Below are 13,135 nucleotides of genomic sequence, written 5' to 3'. Positions count from 1 at the left end.
TGAGAACCGTACGAAAAATCCACCCCAGAGTTTTCCACAAAACAGCCATATTTTTATTAAACAAGAGAAAATAATTTCCTAGCGACATGAATAGTATTTTTGACCTTGCCGCATCAATCCTTATTAAAACAACACCAGTTATTAAAATATTGATATTTTGTGGCACTGCCATTATATCAACGACAATACAGAATCTAATGATAACAAATACTCGTTTCCCTTTCCCGAAAGAAACCCACTAACCATGAAAACGGATCGGCCTTAGTAATGACTCTCGGCCTGAAGCGCAACCATTGTGCCGGCTCGCTCCGCAGGCGTCCCGGTGTGACAGCCGCGTGCTGAGTCGCGCACATTTGTTCCACAGCTCACTTAAGAAAAGCTGCCACCGCCACACCACGCCGTGTCCACTTAATGAGACTGAAGCGTCAGCGTTCTGCCTGCAATTACAGTGCTTAGGACTCTTTAATGATATGTTAATAGCTTGGCTGTATTACCTCTCAGCTGCCCAAACAACATTAAATACCCCGTGGTTGATTAATCCGGTATCCACAAAAACATCCAATTAGAGGGAAAATGTTTGACTCCGCTCTTGCCAAACAACATGCAGCCAGGAATGATGGGCACTAAATTAAATGCGATGCGATGTTGGAGTGAAAACACAGTACGGAAGATGAGTGGGGTTTCGTTTTTTTGTTGTCATTATACAATAAAAGTATTACAAAACCTGGCAAGGAGAGTTAGAGGGAAGTATAGGAAAACAAAGCCGACCGATCGTGACAATGTTTAACGAGATGTCATCACGTGGACGCTTTACCTTCGACCCTTACAAATGAAGTGTCCCAAGACTTTTGGCCCGTCAACATGAACTTCCAAAGAGTTACTCTTCTGAAGGGTACGCTGCAAAATGCGCAGCTGTTACAAACCGCCGCGGGTCACCGCGGTCAGAGCCGTGACCTCGCCGTTGCGCAACAGTCTGTCGTCCCAGCAGGCCGCTGTGTGTGTACCGCTTCAAAGTTAGACGGATGGCAAAACTACCTCGATTAGTCCACCCCCTTTCCTCCTCCTACTCTTCTTCTTCAGCGTTAATTACCAGAGAAGAACTCCAAGCGTCTTCGCCACCTTTCAAAGCACTTCAAAACAAAAGCGTTTTTTCTCTCACCTCAACGATGCGTCAACTGCAATTAACGTGCAATGCAACCCCCCCAATGATTGCAGTCGAGTTCACGGAGTGATCCTGATTATTTATATGAAAACACCTGAAGGACCGATTCATTTTCCAGGAAACTCCTCTGGAGAGATTTGTTATATTCGACTAAGGAAGCCAATAAAAAATATGCAAACGAAAAATGTTTTGTCAACTATGCTTTTCATTCATTTCTAATTGTAAAGCGGCCAGAAGAGGGCGCCAGTGACTATTATCGGTATCGGCAATCTTTGTAAGACCTCGATAACTTGAAATATTCCGCCATTTCTACGAATATTCCTAATTGTGCGAAAGGTGTCAATAGCAAATGTAGCTTGTGCCTCCAAATAATCAATTTCTGGAGTTATATTTGTATTTCCACATCGCACATTTCTCCAATAATAAACTACTGTGACAAATAACTGTAATTAAAGTCCAATTCTGCGCAAAACATTTCACAATATTGCTCGAACATGAAACGTGACTGTATTTCAGAATTGTGCATTGGCTGGGATAAAAGTGAAAATTTGAAATGCAATCACATCTCAGACTAAACAATACAACGTGTCGGATTGATTGCGCGTGTAATAGCGGTCCGCTCATCAATCTTCGCCATAAAAGCCCCTTCGGAGCAGCGGGCTTTTAGCTCCATCTCGTCTCTTATCAGCTCTCATCAACAGGCCAGGAGAAAGAGGTTGCAAGGGCTCCTGCTCATTTGAGGCAAAAGGAAAAAAAAGGTATAGGGGGAGGAAGGTAGCCGGAGCATCCTTATCAAAGACCCCCGTGGGCTGGGCTAAAAATAGAAAGCAAAGGAGATTGGCATCGATTTGTGCTGCCGTTGACGGTCCGATTGACAGCGGCGCGGCGGCGGCTAGCTGTTGAGCCATCGAGGGAATCCGCCAGAGCGGCTATGATGAGATGAGATGGGCAGATAACTTCTGACAAGCTCCTCTGCCCGCCACCCGGCTCTAATCACACACACACAAATACACAAAGTGAAAAAGTAATTACCACACACACTCACGCACACACTTGAGCAAGTTAAGGGACGTTGGCTGGCTGAGCATCCCACCTGTCCACTGTCTCGTGCCAAGTCCGAACTCGTGCGCTCCCATACATACCAACGAGCTGCCGATGTCCCCGCGCGGCATCCAGCCCCGCTATCCTCCGGGCTCAGCTCGCCAGTAAACACCAAGCCGTCCTTAGAGGCCCTGTCAATGTCGCTGACCTTTGTTTTAGTGCTGTAAATGAACTCCTGGAGGTGATTAGTGTTATTACACTGTCTACTTTACTGCACCGCCATGTCACTCATGTCCCCGCTGGATTAACTTACTACTCGAGCGTGGAAGCAAATGATGTGCTAGCTCCGCGCCAGCATTGTTCAAGGTAGCCTGGCACCTTGGGAAATTCGCTCATTAGTGTGCATAGGTCGGGAAAGAGTTGCTATGATGGTCGGAAATGGATTAAACAATGGATGGATTTCAACAGAAATCCAAGTAACAATTTGGGTAATGATGCTGATAACCAGCGTCAACTCTAATTTTTGCAGTTCTTTGTAGCACGAGTAGTCGAAGCAATATTCAGATTGTGTTTGTGAAATATGAATTGAGCGGCAAAGTCCATCTTTGTTTTTCATTTCAAGGGGTGGCCATTTTGCTTCTTGCCGTTGACAAAAAATGAAATCAGTTGCTCATCTAAGATCCAATCACAAATGCAAATGTCACATGACCAAACTGAGAAAGCTTCTGTGAAGGGCCAAAATGGCTGTATTTTGCTAATTAATTCAGATTATACGAACAAAATTGATCAGATACTATATTATTATTTAGACGAGTGGGACTGCATTAAACATATCAATTTTTTTAGACATCTACCAAGAGAAGCTCCAACCCTCCAAACGTGGGAAAATCTTTTCTGCTTTAATTCCAGTCCTCCTCCCCAAACATGACTTTCTCATCTGCTGCAAAAGAGGTACATCTAAACTTAATTATTTATCGAGGTAATGTAGATTTCAGCACGCTGGGCATTTAATTGAGGCTGAACAGAACATTTGATCTGCAGTAATCCTCTCTAACACTCTCTCCCATCCTTCCTTCTTTGCTATAATTACACAACAAAGGCCAAATAACTATCATTCAAAATCTGCCATTTTTGTGCGTGTCTTAATTAGGTGATTTTCCGCAATCTGTTACAAGGGCTCAGGCAATCTGTCCGAGGAAACAGTCACTGTGCTCCAGCTAATGAGAAAACCAATGAAATGCTCGAGTGCCTGTTCAGACTTGTACGTTTCATGGGAGTATTGTCAGTCCACTACAGGTCACACTATTTCTTAGTTTGAGTCATGTCTTAAATGTTTAGAAACGGTGTTTGTCTCCCTCTAGTGGTAGAAAGGATGAAATGTCTTTCATTGAAAATCAATCTACACATTACAATATTGTCAATGAACAAACACCTAATCAAAATATATACTTATATAAACAACTCAACAATTTTATTTCAATATTGGGGTATTGGACAATTTAATTAAATCTATAGATTCTGGTCAACTCAATTTAATCTCCCTTTATGTAATCCACCATGCTTTAGTGTTTTTATTTGTGTTTGTTTTATGTTTTGTGAATATCTTGTGTACATCACAGTACAGTTTGTGGTATTATTTCTACCTTGTTATTCTCTGGTCTCTTCATCAAGGTCAGGTTTGAATCATATTGCCACCCAGCATCATAAAGCATTGCTTTCTTCTCTGTTTTATGACTACTTTATAACTTCAAGTCGTAGAAATATATATTCGTCATGGTAAACTTTTATTACTATTAATTAAAGTCAAAGTCTGCTTTATTGCCAATTTCTTCACATGCCAAGACACACAAAGAAATCGAAATTACGTTCTACTATCCCACGGTGACAAGACATAGTACACACTATACATACAAGTAAACAACACAAAAAATAAAAAGAAGACACAAACAATGAATAAATAAGAGTGATGAATAAATAATAAATAAACAAATAACTAATAACTATTGAAATCGACAATAAAAACTAATAAAAATGAAATTGAGAAGCGTGGGGCTCAAAGTTAATAACTGCAGTCTTGAAAAATTATTAACAAACTGTAAATCACAAAAACAGCGGGGAAATAATGAAATAATTTGAATTGTAACGATCTTTGAAAAATTACATGTGTGAATATAAAACTTTGTAAGACATATTATAAGATTACTTCAATTATATTATTTTTCAAGCGACGAGTCATAATTTAAAAAAACTACGTTCTGTAAAATATTTATTTCTGAAACCGAGGCCTGAATGACGGTGCCATAAACCGGAAGTGAATGCAAAGAAGGTTTCTACCACCTAACGTTATAAAGTACTTATTTATACAAGAACGAAAATAAATTCCGAACTTTACAAATATACCGTTCTGTTATTTTTTTTACAATTGACAAAATGTAAAACACAAAGATCAAATTCTGTTCAATTGTTTTAATCTGCTGAGGTCAAGTGTGACGTCAGCACAAACCAGAAGTGAATGTAAAAACATTTTCATCAACCTGCGTCATTTAGCAGTTATTTTGAATGAAAAAAAATGAATTCAAATGTGCATAAATTCTGTTCTGTGTTATGTTTTACTTTTTTAAAAACCCTTTTCCCCCATATCCGCTTGAAGTCAGTTTCAACGTCAGTCACACCGGAAGTAGTTGTAAAAGCGACATTGCCATCTAGCGTCACAAAGCTGCTATTACTGGTTCGTCCCGGTCTTCGTCAGCCAACCAGGAAAGGGGGTTTGCTGTGATCTGGACTGAGGCGGATGAGACCAGCAACCATTGTTCCGTTCTTCCTCTCCTCCCCCTTTTCTGCCAGGCTAAAAACAAGAGCCCGAAGCGGCTACCCGCTACCAAACGGAGCTAACGGCGCGAGCTGACATAGTTCGTCGGTTATTGTCACGCTTTTTGTGCCCCCACTCGACGTACTCCCAGCCCAAGTGGTGGGGTCCGCTCGGGTTTTGTCAGTCAGCTGCTAAATGGAAATAAAACGAGGAGCTGAAAATGGCAGCAGTCGAGGTGCGTCTTCTTTCATGTTACACAAAAACAGAAAAGGGTTCATTAACTAGCTTTGTTGCGAGTTTGCGGGTAACTAGGTGACGAGGCGTTCAAATTCCGGCTAGTGTATGTGTTTGCTAGTACCCAGCACGAATTAACATGTGAAGTGTGGCTCTTAAGCGTCATGCTCCTATTCTTGGGGCTACTACTATCGGTCTGATCAGCTGACCCTTGTCCTGTGGACGACATATTATGGGATGGATACTGTTGCCATGTGAACCAATACGCGAAGGGCCTGCGGGTGTGGACGAATCAGATTGCTTGCCACGATGGCCGGGATGCTACAGCTATATGATATTCATGATAATCATATTTCCTTTCAAATCTATTGCCACTAAAACTGGGAACCAGTCTGTCATACCATTGAAGTCATTTTTTGCACCCATTAAAAAAATTGATCAAAGTCCAAAACCAAATCAATAACGATTGTTTTTGTTGTCTTTTTCAGCGAACGACCTCCCCGTCCATTACCTCCGCCTCCTGGCACCGCCCTTGCAGCTGCTATCGGCTGCGATGTGGCGTGTGGTGCAACAGGGACTGGTGGACCACTACGGCATGCTGGAGGAGTTTGTTACCATGGTGACAGAGCTGGTCCCCGAGCTCATGACATACAGCCAGAGGGCTCAGCTCACTCTGGGACTCAGGGCCAGGGTCGGTAATAAAACGTCTCCCGGCACTTTATTCTTGCAACGGGGCGAATTGAATATGGTTGGATGGGTTTTGTGTGTGTGCGTGTGTTCAGCTGGTTTTAGAGTTGTGCCGAGGTGAGCAGCCGGTAGATATGCGCACCATGCAGCCTCATCTGGACCGAATCAAAGCTCCTGTCAGCACAGCCAAGGATCACCATGTGAGTAAAGCATCATCATTAAAAAAAATGTTTTAACCTTGCCTCAATGGAATTAGTTTTGTGCGTTGACAGAGCACCATTGACCTGGTGGAGGAGTCGGAGGTGAACTTTGTGGAGCTGGTGCACTCCTTACTGGAGGATCCGGTAGAGAGGAAGTACTTTTTTGAGGTGAGACCACACATCAACCATCTTCTTGAAGATATTCCAACACGGAAGCCATGTTCTCCTAGGAAATCTTTCCTGTGTACTTTGGGCCAAAGTATGACGCGGCGCTGGAGATGCTGGTGTGGGAGTTTATATCCCGACTGGAGGAGCTGCTCCCAGTCCCTGACTTCACACAGGTGCCTTTTTTTTTTTTTTTAGCATCAAAACACTGCACATGGGGTTCCTAATTGAGTGGCTTTCTATCGGAGCTCCTTGTTATTATTTTTGAAGGCACTGATTGTACCCTCTCTCCTCAGCTGTCAACTTTACTCGGAGACGCTCCGTCCTTCCTTAGCGACTGTTTACAATCCTTTTTCCCACCAGCGGACATGAAGGCTCTACTTGAACACCACAGAAACCTTGGGCATTTTGAGGAGAAAGGTCTTGTGGTGGTTTTGATCACTATAAAGTCTAGAAATTTAAAAAGAGGCTCTTGATGACTTTATATTCTTGTGTAGATCCGAGGTTTTTACCTATGGACGACTGCATCCTCACCTCCATGTCCCTTCCGCCCGGGACCAAAGCTGCCACGGACGCTACCTCCTACTTGCCCGCTCACAGAGACCCGAGGCCCTCTGAGCAGCACGCGCGGCCTGACGCGCCCGTCAACACGAGCACCCCGGAGACGGCGAGCAGAAGGCTTCGCGACTTAGCTCAGGAGGCCAGGAAGCAGAATTCCTGCGACGAAACCATCGACCTTACCACGTGCAACGACCCCGAGCCTGAACCCGAGGTGCTGCCGGCCGGCGAGCTCAGCCAAAGCTTCAGAGGCGGGCGGGCTCTCAGAAAGAGGAGGTTGAGCGGTGGTAGCGTGGAGACGCCGGCAAAGCAGAGGATGGAGTTGTCGTCGTTCTTGTAAGGGAACTATTAGTTGTGAGTGTTGCATGTCATTGAAGGGAATAAATTAAGATGACCTTTTTCTTTTGCAGAGAGTCTTCAAAGGATGACGAAAATTCTGGTGAATCTCCCCTCATCTCCATATGGGGAGATTACACAGGTTAGTACAGTGGTTATGAACTTAATTTTTGTTTTTTGTTATTTAGTGCTTCAAAAATAAGGACATTTCCAAGTGACCCCCAACTTTTGAATTTATTTCCCGTGTGAAGACGCTCAGGCAAGCGAGGCAAAGCTTCCCTGGACGGAGGAGGAGACGCTCCACCTGCTGGACATTTGGGGAAATGACTCTGTGCAGCGGGCCTTGAAGGGCTGCTTGAAAAACCGCCACATTTACGTCCAAATCGCCCAGAAGATGGCCGAGAGGGGCTTCAAGAGGACGGTGGAACAGTGTCAGACGCGTATGAAACGGCTGAAGAAAGGCTTCCGCCAGAATAAGTAAGTTGTCAGTTCTTCTCGCTGGCTCCTTGTTGCCATTCAACTAAAACGCCATCTTCTTTAGAGGGACCTCCAGAGTCGAGCATACGTTTTACGAGCACATGAAGCGGGTGCTGGGCTCGCCGGCCACCGCCGCTGCCGCCGCGCCCGATACGGCGTACGACATCGACGAGGGCATCGACGATGAAGAGTCTCAGGACGGCGATGAGGACTTGCAGATTGTGGGACAGACCAGTCAGGAAATGGGTACGGTGCCCCCATTTTGTCACAAAGAAAAACTGGACACTAAGATGAAATGTCCTTCTGCTGAAAGGAACGAGGAATGTGCCGTGGACGGAGCAGGAGACGCTTGCCCTCATCAACACTTGGGGCCAAGAGAAGATGCAGCAAGAGATGAGAGGAACCAACAGAACCATGCACATGTTCCCCATCATCTCCACCAAGATGGCCGCCCAGGGCTTCTCCAGGACGCCCGAGCAGTGCCAAACCAGGCTGAAAAGGCTCAAGTCCAGTTTCAGGCAGTGCTACGAAAACAAGTAACTGTGACTAAAAAAAAGAATTTTCTTTTTCATTGTATTGGAGCTCCTCGCACCTGACTCGTTTCTGTCTTCCGCAGCATGAAGGGACTGGAGCAAGTTCAGTGCAAGTTTTACAACGAGCTAGCGAGGTTTTTATTGAAAGAGAACCCATCGACGCCGCAGCCGAACGAGACCGAGACCGATGACAACGACTCGCCCTCCTGCTCCATTCAGGATGCCGGTACGATTAAAGACTCTCCATCGAAACATTTGAAATCTCACACATTTTTTTGTTTTGCACTTCAAAGTTAAATACAAATTGTACTTGAATTGTCTCACTTAACTTTACGCTGCCTGAACTTTTCATTCTATGAGTCCACCGTTTACCACTAGAGGGAGCCCTTGTACCACAAGTCACGTTTTCCCGCTTTATTTGTGCCCCCAGTGTCTTTTGTCAGCCTCCAGGAAGACAGGAAGAAAGTCCCCTGGGCTGACAAAGAGACCATCATCCTTCTGGAGCTCTGGGGAGAATCACAGGTAAGCTTTTCAGAACAATTTCACATTGTTATTTGTGTTTTACCTCTCATTTGTCCATAGATCCAGCAGAACACCAAAGGGTTCCCGCCCAACGCTCACATTTTCAACGATATATCAGAGAAGCTGTCTGTCCACGGCTTCACCCGCACTTCCGAGCAGTGCCATACCAGGATCAAACGGCTCAAGACCAACTACTGGCATTGTCGGGACAACATGAGGTGAAAAAACCAAACACAAAAAGACTTTTCAGCTCCTTCAAATATATCAAAGTTTGTCTTTGTTTTGTTGTTCGCAGCACACCTGGGAACGATAAGGTCAATTTCAAGTTCTTTGATTTGATGGAACAAATCCTGGACAAGCGTCCGTCCACCTCCACCGCCGGCATCACGGATCCCATCGAAATTTCGGAAGACTCCAACGGCGACTCTGTGACCGAAACAGGTAAAGAGGAGCATCCGGGTTCGACAGCGTCAACTCGAAAACCCTAAAATGTTTCGCCGCGTCCGTCAGAGGGAGAAGTGGGACTATCCGTCAGCTCGTGGTCGGACAAGGAGACGTCGGCGCTGATCAATATCTGGGGAGAAGAGGAAGTGCAGCGCTCGCTCACCGGTTTCGTCTCCAACGGGCACGTTTACGCCGAAATGTCCCGGCGGCTGCACGAGCTCGGCTACACCAAAACGCCGGAGCAGTGCCACGAGAAAGTCAAGACGCTGAAGAGTAACTTCCTCAAGGCTTACGAGGAGAAAAAGTTAGTGGCGTTGTTGCGTGTAGGCGGACCGAATTCATCGTCCGCTGAGTGAAGAGTTGTTGGTTTTAGATTCGGGAGGCGAGTAGACGACAAGTTCTACAACCAGATGGAGCAAGTGTTGGGCGCGGAGGTGGTACCGCCGCCGGACGAGTTGGACGAAAGCGAGCAGGACGCGGTGGCGCTGGACTCGCTGAATGTGCCGTGGGGCGAGCGGGAGACGGAGGCCCTGGTGGAGGTGTGGGCGGCCGACGACGTGCAGCACAGCCTGAAGACGTGCATCCGCAACGGCCACATCTTCGTGGACATCGCCGAGAGGCTGGCCGCCGCCGGCTACGCCCGCAGCGCCGAGCAGTGCCAGGCCAGGATCAAGCGGCTGAAGAAGACCTACAGGCGCTACTGCAACAGCCGCAGGTAAGCAACAATAAAAGAAAGACTTGACGAGTGTGTGTTATTGTTTTTCATTTTGAGTTTTATTTATTTGTTTTTCAGGAATGGTCGATCCGGAGCCTTTCGTTATTTCAACCTCCTCGCTCCGGTGCTGGGTGACAACTCCCTCTTCAACGACGCGGACACGTCCTCGTCTTCCGCATCTGTTTTCTTGAAACCCCTCGAAGAAACCTACGCAGACGTCTGTAGGTCCACTCGCCATGGAATCCATTTTGAGTCCGAACGTCTGCCAGGCTCTTCAGGTTCCTTCCCTCCGTTTCAGACGAGCAGCCGTCCACCAGCCACCTGGTGCCCGACGCGAACAGGAAGACGCCGTGGTCGGACAAGGAGACGCGTACGCTGCTGGAGATCTGGGGGGAGGACAACGTGCAGATGACGCTGAGGGTCTGCCTAAAGAACCGCCACGTCTTCGAGTTCATCTCGGAGCGGATGAGCAATAGAGGCTACTCCAGAACCACCGAGCAGTGCTACACCCGCATCAAGCGCCTTAAATATGGTTTCCTCCATGAAAAGTCAGTTTGGTGCTTTTTAGTGGAATATAGATTTGGAGTCTCGAATTTCTACAACACGCAGGTAGTGAAAATTCCAATTGGGTCTTTTGTTTACAGGCAGGACTTCAAGTTCTTCCGAGAAATGGAGGAAATCTTCAGTCGAGATTTAAAGTCGGACTCCTCGGTCGTGGGCATCCCGGCGCCAGAAGAGCCCGACGACGGCGCGTACGAGCCCATCAGAGGTGATGCCCCAAAAAAAATCTGTCAAAATTTGGAAAAAGAAGTACAGCAAGGTTTTATACGTCCAATGTATCCCATCCAGATTTTGTGGTTTCCCCGGGCAACCAATGGCTGTCGGACAACTCCAAGCACCCGTGGAGCGATGGCGAGACGGAGGTTCTGCTGAGCGTCTGGGGCAGTGAGGACGTCCAGGAGAACCTGAAGAGCTGCACCAAGAACAAGCACATCTTCATGCAGATCTCAGAGGCCCTGGCCAACCAGGGCTACCAGCGCACACCCGAGCAGTGCCAGACCCGAATCAAGCGGCTCAAGTACAGCTTCCGGCAGTTCCTTGACGGCAGGAGGTAAGCGTCGGACGCACGCGAGGTACTTCCTGGTTGGTCTACGCCAGGCTCTGATGCTGTCTCGTGTTTGCAGAGGAGACAAGCAGGAGTGCAAGTATTTTGACCAGCTGGTCAAGATATTTGGCGACAAGTACCTTGTAGCCGACCAGCAGCCCGACGATGCGGCTGAGGTCATAGGTGAGTCATTTTGGAGAAGATGTTCTCTTTTAGTTGTGTGCTGACACCGTTCTGTTGTATTTAACATTTAATCTGGAGCTGTTTTATGTAGTAAAACTTTGTATTTATGAGCACTTTTAATTTTACATGATCACAAAACCTAAATTTTTTTTTAAAAAACTACTTTTGCTGTGCTGCAGAGTCGTAAAGCGTGCTTTGCCGCCGTGCCATAACCTGGAGCCACAAGGAGGTCGAAGAGGAAGAATGTTCAAGGAGGACATTCATACTGAAGAAACTGTGACGTCATAGTCTGCGCTGATGCCATATTCGGGCACGTCCCGGACACTCCCCCCAAGCAAAGACGCTCCGAAAGGACGTGGACATGTGAGCGCGTCCTCACATAATGCTGGTCTTCCTTCCGGAACCACTGACGTTTTTTTCCAGACAAACGTCCACAGTTTTTTTTTTTGTACTTGACAACACTTTACTTGTCCAATCTATTACATTTCTACTTTACTTTATACACTTTTGTTGTACGTATACAATTTCAAGTGCTAAAGAGTGAGATGCATTCTCGTTTCTTAATCCCCTCAGACGTCTTAAGCAGAGTTCTATTTATTTAAAACATTGCTGTGTGATCCAAAGTTTTGTACCTAATTTATTTGATCTTGCTTTTCTTTTTTTTTTTACCATCTTGAGTTTTTCATGCTTGTGCGTATTATAATTTTTACCATTGGTGAAAAGCTTGTCTGATTCAGGATGTATTGCTGTAATTTGCCATCTTGGAATTTCACACTTTGTACAGGGGGATCATTTTAAATAAAGCACCCTAAAGGGAAATAAAACCTCATGACAGTGTCGCACAAAAAACGAATGACGCCATCTTGTGGCGAATTGGAACATTTACATTTATGGTACCTTTAAAAAAAATTATTAGAGAGCTCCAACAATGACTCTTAACAGTACTTTAAATTGTCCGAGTGACGTCACAGATCAACCAGCCAATCAGGAGCTGGGGTGAGGGCAGGTGGGGCACTTTTCAGTTTCAGTTAACCTTTGACCATGGTTTTTCACTAATAAAGTGGCCTGTTATTAGGTACACCCGGAAGTCGTGGTGTACCTAATGGAGTGTCCGAGTGACGTCACAGATCAACCAGCCAATCAGGAGGTGGGGCGCGGTGCTATACCTGGGGGGGGCGCGTGTGACCCTGGGGAACAGGCTTTTTTTTTGGCAGTACTAGAATAAAGTGTAATTGCGCGTTTACTACAGCAGGGGGCAGTGGCGCTCTCATTGTTACTTCTGTCACGTTTGCGACAGTGCAACATTTTACGACTTACAAGACAAGTTAGGATAGTCACGGTGGGGAGGGGGGGCGCGAATAGTTTTCTTCTTGCTAGGGGGGGGGCGTAACAGAAAATAATTGAGAAGCACTGGGTTAAATAAAGCTTAACCTAAAAAAAAAAAAAAAAAAAAAAAAAAAAGTGAACCCTGAACTTTGAACCCGCGGTGACCCCGCGGTGACCCCGTGGTGACCCCTGGGTGACCCCTGGGTGACCTTTGAACCCTGAACTTTCAACTCTAGTTAAAAATCGAAAATGTGCACATGACCCCGTGAACTTTGAACCGACCTTTGACCCCTGGGTGAACTTTGAACCGTAAACTTTGACCTTTGACCCCTAGCTAATTACGGTTTTTTTTTTTTTTTTTTTTTTTTTTTAAACCGGCATAGCAGAACGATCCATGGTCTTCAGATGCCGCGCTGTCGCCATCTCCTGGTCAGTTAGTGAAATGCTTTTGCTGATGTTTTTTTTTCTCTCAATTAAAACAAATCAATTAGCCAGTTGGTTTTCTTTATTTAATATCTATTATCAGACAAAACCAAATTGTGAATCAGTCACCTAGGCTATAGCAGAACAAACAATCCATGGTCTTCAGATGCCACGCTGTCGCCATCTCCTGGTCAGCTAGTGAAATGCTTTTGCTG

General features: G+C 45.8%; 1 protein-coding gene across 1 annotated transcript; it reads left to right on the top strand.

Annotated features, from left to right (window-relative positions):
- Positions 1–4,917: 4,917 nt before the first annotated feature.
- zgc:113263 (uncharacterized protein LOC503753 homolog) lies at positions 4,918–12,000 on the top strand. The gene is made up of 23 exons (XM_061269086.1): positions 4,918–5,247; positions 5,735–5,937; positions 6,029–6,133; positions 6,206–6,301; positions 6,364–6,474; positions 6,595–6,718; positions 6,796–7,192; positions 7,267–7,334; positions 7,444–7,669; positions 7,734–7,915; positions 7,983–8,205; positions 8,286–8,428; positions 8,633–8,724; positions 8,785–8,942; positions 9,020–9,165; positions 9,235–9,472; positions 9,542–9,883; positions 9,962–10,104; positions 10,182–10,431; positions 10,528–10,652; positions 10,733–10,994; positions 11,068–11,171; positions 11,351–12,000. Exons 1-23 carry the CDS (start codon positions 5,208–5,210, stop codon positions 11,356–11,358), a joined length of 3,786 nt encoding a protein of 1,261 aa, XP_061125070.1. The 5' UTR covers positions 4,918–5,207; the 3' UTR covers positions 11,359–12,000.
- Positions 12,001–13,135: the final 1,135 nt, after the last annotated feature.

The sequence above is a fragment of the Syngnathus typhle genome, linkage group LG21 (assembly GCF_033458585.1).
Source record: "Syngnathus typhle isolate RoL2023-S1 ecotype Sweden linkage group LG21, RoL_Styp_1.0, whole genome shotgun sequence".
In the NCBI taxonomy this organism is placed as follows: Eukaryota; Metazoa; Chordata; class Actinopteri; order Syngnathiformes; family Syngnathidae; genus Syngnathus; species Syngnathus typhle.
Note: the sequence above shows the minus strand (reverse complement) of the source record. Positions and strands in the feature narration are given on the sequence as shown.

Bases quoted from the DNA above. Each gene is read 5' to 3' on its own strand.
- zgc:113263 (XM_061269086.1), top strand. From the start codon at position 5,208: ATGGAAATAAAACGAGGAGCTGAAAATGGCAGCAGTCGAG. The intron at 6,475-6,594 runs GTGCCTTTTTTT...CTCTCTCCTCAG, and splicing joins CAGTCCCTGACTTCACACAG to CTGTCAACTTTACTCGGAGA. The intron at 10,653-10,732 runs GTGATGCCCCAA...TATCCCATCCAG, and splicing joins CGCGTACGAGCCCATCAGAG to ATTTTGTGGTTTCCCCGGGC.